Source organism: Cryptomeria japonica, chromosome 5, assembly GCF_030272615.1.
Source record: "Cryptomeria japonica chromosome 5, Sugi_1.0, whole genome shotgun sequence".
Lineage (NCBI taxonomy): Eukaryota > Viridiplantae > Streptophyta > Pinopsida > Cupressales > Cupressaceae > Cryptomeria > Cryptomeria japonica.
In genome coordinates this window covers 91260512-91269254 of record NC_081409.1, presented here as the reverse complement: position 1 = coordinate 91269254, position 8743 = coordinate 91260512, and the positions used below count along the sequence as shown (strand labels likewise).

At 35.7% G+C, this 8743-nt stretch overlaps 1 protein-coding gene across 1 annotated transcript; it reads left to right on the top strand.

Moving 5' to 3' along the window:
* Nucleotides 1-1441: 1441 nt before the first annotated feature.
* LOC131056554 (glutamate receptor 2.9-like) lies at nt 1442-4646 on the top strand. The gene is made up of 6 exons (XM_057990868.1): nt 1442-1727; nt 1813-2021; nt 2211-3152; nt 3241-3544; nt 3781-4187; nt 4269-4646. Exons 1-6 carry the CDS (start codon nt 1442-1444, stop codon nt 4644-4646), a joined length of 2526 nt encoding a protein of 841 aa, XP_057846851.1.
* Nucleotides 4647-8743: the final 4097 nt, after the last annotated feature.

Genomic DNA, 8743 nt, shown 5'->3' with positions numbered 1-8743 from the left:
ATTTCTCACCATATGACAATCCATCACAACAATCATAGAGTAGTAGTTTTGTATAATAACTAATTTGAAAGTTTTGCAAAACTAACACCTTTGCAAAAGAATCACCTAGTCTTCTTATCCAATAATAATTATAACAAATAAAATATTTATTTTTTAAAATCATAATCATTAATATAATATTTAACTAACATACTTATCTTTAGAAGAATATATGTAAAGTAAATAGAAGATATTATATTTGTTATTTATTCCATTTAAAAATAATATATTATTATATTTCTTTTAAACTATTTACCAAAGAAAAACATCTATTAAGACTACATTACTATTATTATATAAGAATATCATTGCATTTTTATTTTATATTTGTTCTTATTCTTATTGTCGAGAATACATTAATTTTATGTAAGGACACTTTGAATAGCTTATGATTAATAATAGCATTTCTAATCTATTATTAAACTACTATTTTATATTATTGCATGATGAAGATATACAAAATTAATTGATCAGTTAAACTCACATGAGTGGTAGTTGAGAGGTGGAAGTGAGCGTGTTAAATAATATAAAATTTAAATAATGCACTTATGTATCATAAACATGTCAAATTAATTATTTCTAGTTTTTATTAATGGGTTGTTTTTGTATCCTATTAATAATAACAATTAATTGAGATCATTCTATAATTAATAAAAATTAAAAATCTAAATTTTTTATGAAGGTCAAATTGAAAGGTTGAATTGAAGGAAGAGATTTTCTTCTCGCCTAATTTAGGATCGTCATGTCTAAGTCATAAAACTTTATGACTAAGTTTGTCCTTGACTAACAAATTTTACATTTGAAAACATGATAGTCATTTTTTTGTCTAAGTCATAAAACTTTATGACTAAGTTTGTCCTTGACTAACAAGTTTCACATTTGAAAACAGGAATCATTTTTTTTTTACATTTATAGACTATTAAAGAATCTTTCTTCCTTTCCAAGAAAGAAATTTCAGATAGACAGAGAAAATTGCGACGAACGCAGAATTGGACAAATTTAAAAGTAATATTCCCTCCCTATTTCGTAGAATTCTCCGAGTTTTCATCTGTAAATTTCATATTCAAGTACGAAACATCGCGTTACAATAACAACGTGATTTCCGATCAAAACATATTTGATCTATACCCGCGTAAAATTTACGTTGAAGGTTATTCACATTTTGTCAAATTTTTCATTACGTAGTCGCCTTGATGGTGGTATTATACAGTTAAAAGTTTCTTAATGCTTTGAAAACACCAGAAATTAAACCTTCTTGAGTTTGGAAACGATTGCCGTGTCTCTGGTATCAGTGCTTGCAGATCATCTCACTTCAGTTCTGAAAGCAAGTTTGAGGAGATTGCTGTAGGTTCAGGTTGGCAAGAGATTGTCAAATTGGAGGTTTAAAGCTATCGCCAAGAAGATGAGGTTGAAGGAGTGCAAGGCAGTCATTGATCACGATGCGCAGATGGTAGGGACAATGTTTGCTATCATTTTGCTCTCAAATCTATGCTTTTCAATCGAAGCCGATCACAATGTTCATGTAGGGGCTATTGTGGACTTTGATACTTTGGTGGGGAAGGTGGCCAAAACTGCTATTGAATTAGCCGTGCAGGACGTGAATAATGATCCAAAGCTTCTGAATGGCGTGCGCCTCCTCCTGCATATGCGCGACGGGCAAGAAAATTCACTCCGGGCTGCAAGCGCTGGTAATTTCGTTTATCCTCCACTTTTATTTCTCATTTACTTTTCGGTTCTGGATACCTAGCTGAGTTATGGATTGTAAGTATGCAGCTGTTGACCTGCTGAAAGACGAAGCAGTAGCAATAATCGGCCCACAAACGTCTCAAGTGTCAGAGTTCGTATCAGATGTGGGAGATGCAGGCACTGTGCCGATTGTGTCCTTCTCTGCTACGAGTCCTCTGCTTTCCAACTCCAGATTTCCTTACTTTGCTCGCATGGCACGGAGCGATGCGTTGCAGATGAAGGCCATTGCAGCCCTCGTAAGTCATTAAGGTTGGAGGAGAGTCGTGCTTGTTTATCCCGACGACAATTTTGGTTTGGGCTCTTTAAACTCGTTGAGCGATGCACTGAGGGATGTCGGGTCCCAAATAGAATACAGATCGTCAATTTCCCCAAGTGCGACCACGGAGGCCATCAGGGACGAGCTCTACAAATTGAATAATATGCAGTCCAGAGTCTTCGTTGCTCACATGAATGCCCCTCTTGGATTGAAATTGTTTGCGGAGGCGCATGAGATAGGAATGATGGGTTCGGGTTATGTCTGGATAGCAACGGACGGCTTTACCAGTCTTTTGGATACTCTGCTCAATGATTCCACCATGGCATCCATGGAAGGCATCGTTGGAGTGAAAACTTATGTTCCCAATTCAGGAAAGCTCAAGGATTTCACTAAACGTTGGAAACGAAAATTTAGAGCTGAAAACCCGGATGAGGATTACGCGCAGACAGAGCTCAATCTATACGGTTTATTGGCTTATGACAGCTTGCTGATGGTGGCCAGGGCCGTTGCTAAATTGACATCCAATAATACCCTTACCCGCTTCAACTTCTTGAAGCCTTCTAGTCCTCCACTAGCACTTGGAAATGAAACGGACTTGACAAGAATCAGGGTGTTTCAGCAGGGGCAGCGGCTTTTGCAACACATACTTGAAATTAGCTTTACTGGGCTGAGCGGAGATGTTAGACTTAAAAATGGAGAACTATCAGGGTCTACCTATGAGATGGTAAACGTGGTAGGCAAAAGTTACCGTTGCATTGGTTACTGGACGGAGGAAAATCAAGTTCTGTCCAGGGTTTTACCGCTTCCTCCTTACTCTACTTTAGAAAGTCTTAAGGCAGTGATTTGGCCAGGAGGAGGAACGCAGATTCCACGAGGTTGGGCGATACCAACAATCACCAAAAGGCTTCGAATCGGGGTGCCTGTGAAGGATGGCTTCGGGGAATTCGTTACGGTCAACTATGATAAAAGCCGTAACCAGAGCATTGTCACGGGATTCTGTAAGGATGTATTTGACGCGGTTCTCAGGCGGCTTGATTACGCCTTGCAATATGATCTCATTCCTTATGAAACTGACACCAGTGACAATCTCGTCTATCAAGTTTACCGCAATGTCTCTTTCTCATTCTCATGCTGCAATTCTAATTTACATGAATCTTCTAAACTATCTCAAATGCTAAAGTAGGGCTTTTCGTTTGCAGAAGTTCGACGCCCTGGTGGGTGATATAACAATTTTGGCGAATCGAAGCAACTATGTGGATTTCACATATCCCTTTACAGAAACTGGCATGGTAATGGTGGTGCCTATTACTACTGGTAGAGGCAATAATCCGTGGGCGTTTCTCCTTCCATTTACTGCCGACTTGTGGTGTGCAACAGTAGCATTTTTCATCTTTACAGGAGTTGTGGTATGGCTCCTTGAGCGTAGAATAAATGCGGACTTTAGTGGAGACGCCTATACCCAAGTGATCACTATTCTATGGTATAAACTAATGTTATCTGCAAGTAGGATCCCTACATCTTTTTCTCATAGAATTACCTATATATCTATCTCAACCTTCCTCGCTTGCCTTTTGTTCCAGGTTTTCATTCTCGACCCTCTTTTTCTCTCACAGTAAGTAATGAAATGACAGAATTGAGATGTTTTTGCATTTAAACATTTCCATTTCACCGTATGGAGTCTACTCAGAAAACTCTCTTCGGGTAGTTTATACCCTTTCATTCCTGAAATATGTTTGCAGGGGAGAAGATCAAGAGGAATTCGAGTCGAATTGTAATTATAATCTGGCTTTTTGTAGTTCTGATATTAATGTCGAACTACACAGCCAATCTCACATCAATCCACACAGTTCAACAAATGACGCCAACGATTACAAGTGTTGAGTCTGTCCGAAACAAAGGAGTTGCAGTAGGCTATCAAACAGGGTCTTTTGTGGGTGAGTATCTGCAACAGCATTTCGGCATATCAAAAATGAAATTGAAATTTTATTCAACTCCCCAAGAATATGCAGAGGCTCTGACAAAGGGTCCAAATAATGGTGGTGTTGCTGCTGTTTTCGACGAGATCCCGTACATCCGGCTCTTCTTGTCTAAGCAATGCGGATATATCATCGTGGGGCCTACCTACAGAACAGGCGGTCTTGGATTTGTGAGTTCCTCTCAATTCTATTTATAAATAATCTTTTAATGCATTTCTGCGAAACGATTCTTAGCTATGCTTTTGCTACAGGTGTTTCCCAAAGGTTCTCCTCTGCTGTCAGACATTTCGAGGGCCCTTTTATCCGTGTCAGAGGACAAAGAAATGCAGAAAATTGAAGCGATGTATTTCAATGACACCGTCTGCGGTAGTCCTGGAGCAGCAGCAGATTCCAACAGGTTGAGCATTTATAGCTTTTGGGGGCTGTTTCTTATTACTGGATCCGTATCACTCATAGCCCTCATTGAATTCTTCTGCCGTCCTGTCTACGAAAATATGTGGACACTTAAGTATTTCATAAATATTCTGGTATACAATATACTTAATTCCAGGAGTTCCTCCACTGCTCCAAGTGGAAATTCGGTTACCGTATCCCCGTCTGTTGTCCCTACCAATGGTGTTTTAACATAACCACGATTTGTGATAATCAAAACCCCTGATTGTGCCAAAACTTCTTGGATTCCTATGCTAAGTCGAGTAAATTATGATATAATTTTATAGGGGTTGGATGACTAGCTTAATATCTTGATTTAGACGAGCAAGGTGGAGATACTTCATTTCCATCTATTTCTGTTGTAATTGGAGAGTATTTTATTAAAAAAAATTTACCTAATGTAATTGCAGAGTAAATCTATAAATATTGAGGGTGCATTCTGAGGTCCAAATCATATTATTTTTTATCTTGCTTGTCTATAAACTCTGTTTTGAAATTTAAAATTCAAATAAAATATCTAATGTTTGTAAAATTCAAATTGTTTAGGGAGGAAATTAAGTTGTTTAATAGAATAAATGTCATAAAAATGACAATATATTTTTTTTCTGAAATTTTTTTAATACAAAGGAAAACTTATGTTCGGCAATGGTATTGCATCGTTTTTTAAAATTTTAGTAAGACATGTCAAATGATGAAAGAGTTCTCTTACACGCATTACAATATCACTTGGCTATGATTACATTACAATATTTGAGTCTAATCTTCCAAATTTCCGAAACTCTTTTTTTATGCTTCCCTTCTTTCATTTTCGATCACCAAATCCTCATGGAATATAGTTTCTTGATCCACATCCAATTCTTCCAACACAAGGTAGCATTTTTTTTTCCATCTTTAGCTAACATAGAGGGCGCACATTCCAATAAATAATCACAACTTACTATTGATATATTTATTGTCATTAATATTTACCCTTTGCTTGCACTTGTATGTTAATGGTGTGCTATGTTGAAGTACAACAATGATGTATTAACACAAGGATTACAAGTATTAAGATGAGGATTAGAAGCGTGATGGTATGATGTTGATGATCATGAACATGCTATAAACTATTGTTCTATCTCTCTTGTTTCTCTTAAGTAAGGAATTGATGTTACAAAGAAAATTTGATTTCCACATATTGTTGAAAGAATGATTATGTAGGAAGTTGTACTAGATATATCCATAGGAACCTGGAAAGCCATTGTTTATTTGTTGTTGATGATGTGTGGGACAAATATGTTTTGTGATCCATTGGTTTTCCATTGAAGGGTAGGAGTAAAGCAATGCTTTCAATGTGCGACATGAAACTTTTAAAAATGTGGGAACTCAATGCAACCATCACAAGCCATCTATCTATATTTATGAATTTCAAAATCAAAGAATAGTTGAAGATTACCCTCACAACCATTGGAAACTTTAGGTTGGATCTCATAGACTTTACATTGTTTCTTATACTAATAATGAACTAATCCTTTGACATCACAAACACCAGGATATATTTTTTATGTAGACTTAACAAGAACTTTAAAATGACCGGAAGGAAGATTGCTTTGATCTACATGCTCATGAACTTCCTTAGTTGCCTTTCTAGACACTATGTTTTGAGTAGTAAAAGTTACATCAGATTGAGTTATGTAGTCTTTAAAACTTACAAGTTCATCCGGCACATCTAAAAATACACTTGAATCTGGGGCTTCCTCCATTGTGAAATCGATCCTGGAGTTTCCCGTTCTTCAATTTTCCGACAAAATTTACTACCCTTAAAACACTTGGCAATGGATTAAAATGAGACTTACACCCTAGGAAAATCTACTTCATGAGAATAAGAACAAGTTCTTCAAGCAAGTAGCAAGGAAGAGACTTTTATTGATAAAATCTTTAGAGATTATAAAAAATACATTTCTAAAGCTTTTGATGTAATTTCCATGGCTTTGATACCAACTAATAACATACAACAATATTACATCTCTAATAAAAAAACAAAAAAAACATTAAACATTAACCTAAAATTTTCTTTTGATTAGCAAGGATTATCACATGAAGAGCATATGCAGAGAGCATGCATAGATTTTCCTATGACTTGGACTCAAGCCTAGATCTACACTAGGTTGCTACTCATTATGCTTAATATGAGGAAGAAGGCACCTTTCATAGACCAATCCCACTGCCTTTCCAATATCAAGGAAATAACGGAGTTTGAGTTCTGAATATCTGAATGTTATGCATGGACAAGATTCAATTGATAGATCTAAAACCAAGACATAGCCTTATCTGATGATGCAGATCCCAATAAGGCATGAACTAGCAAAGACAATTGCACATACAACCATGGTATTAGCAAGGGATCTTTACAGTCAAAAGTTCATATGGCATCTACTTTTTTTTTTATCACAAGAAGATTAACTTGTGGTTTAGTTTTAGTGGTAACCTAACCCTTTTGTCAAGTGGTTGAGTCCACTCCTATTTTAAATAATAAAGTGCCAAGTAAATTTGGTAATTCACAAAATGAATTACAACTCATTAGATTCTTCAAATGAATTATCACTCCAATTGTTTAGTTGTACTGGCATAGAGAGATCAGGTTCTTTCCACATGATATGTTGAATCTTTCTCTTACAAGGGCCATAATTCCATTGGTTTAGGGTGTGGGACAACCATTTTCATGATGATAGGTAGTTTTTAGGATCTAGAATTGTTGTTTCTCATTTAAAAAAATTCAATGGTGTTGGCAAAAGGTCATGTGTTGAAAACGAGATCCTTGCCCACAAGGACCATAAGTTTGGCAAACATAACTATTAATAAGATTACCGTGGTGGGATTTTAACACGTTCCATAATTTACCCTCATATCCGCCAAATGGAAAGGTTATATTTGGTTTATTTTCAGGTCCTTGAAAGAGATCTTTGAGATGTTGAATAGTTGGATTCATGAAATGTGCAGGCCATTGAGGGAAAGGATGTTCCTTTCCTAGATAGTTTAAAATATCTTCATCTACTTCATCTGTAAGATAGGTGAAAATGACCCTATCAAATGCCACAAATTTAGTGTTATTAATATGTGTGAGGCTTTGAACATCCATCATCTGTCATGAAGGAATTCATTGGAAAGATCATAGTTTTTTCGATCACTTCGATTGAGAGGATTCATGCTAAATTTTGGACCACAATCTTCAATCCATCATTCCTCTCAAATTCAAATAACTCTAATGTCACCTATATCATAGTGATTAGTTTCATGAGAGAGATAATTAGCAAAAATATTATATTTTCCTAAGAGATACATTCAAATGTGAAATCAAAAGTAACTAGAAACCATGCACATCTTAGTAGCATGCCTTTGCATGCTTTGTTTTTGGAATCTTTTTTGAAGAACCCCTTTAAATTTTGAAGATATGAGAACATGACCAATTGTTGATCTCCAACAAACATTTGAAAGTTCTTTAGAGAATTTACAAAAGAAAATATTTCTTTATGAGTGCTATGTTAGTTAAGTTCACTACCTTTCAATCCCCCAAAGACATCATGAAAAATTTCTTCTTGGCTAAACATAAGCTTTTCTTTAAGAATTCCTCCCCAGCTATGATCACTTACATCGATCTCAACTATTTTAGGATAAGAACCTAGTAGCCAAAGTGGTGGAAAATTAGCACATTTGGTTTTAATATTTTGTATCGCATCATCATTCTCTGTTGATGAGCTTGGAGGGTGTTTCTTTAAAAGATTATTCAATACTACCCTATCAGTAGCAATATTTTGATAGAATCTTGCTATATAATTTACTGGGCCAAGAAACTATTGCAATTCATTAGTATTAGTTACTAGGAGATTAGAAATTTGGTGAAGAATATGTTGTTGTGATTCCATATGACCATGAGGCAATATCTTAATTCCAATAAAGAGAATACTTTCTTGACAAAATTGGCTTTTGTTAGGATTGATAACAAGTCCATGTTGTTTACAAGTTTGGAGAAAGGTTCACAAGTGCTCCAAATGAGACTTTGGACATTGTGAAAAGACAAGTATGTCATCAATGTATGGGATTATGAATTTGGAATGTTGACAGAAAATAATATCCATGGCATACTAAAAGGTAGAGGGAGTTTCTTTGATACCAAAGGGCAGCACAGTCCACTAATACAATCCTTGAGGCACAAAAAAAGTTGTTTTGTTCCAATCCTCCTCTTTGACTTGTATTTTCCAAAACCCCTTAGTTAGATCAAACATTTTTTTTTTTATGAATAGGCATTTTTATTAAA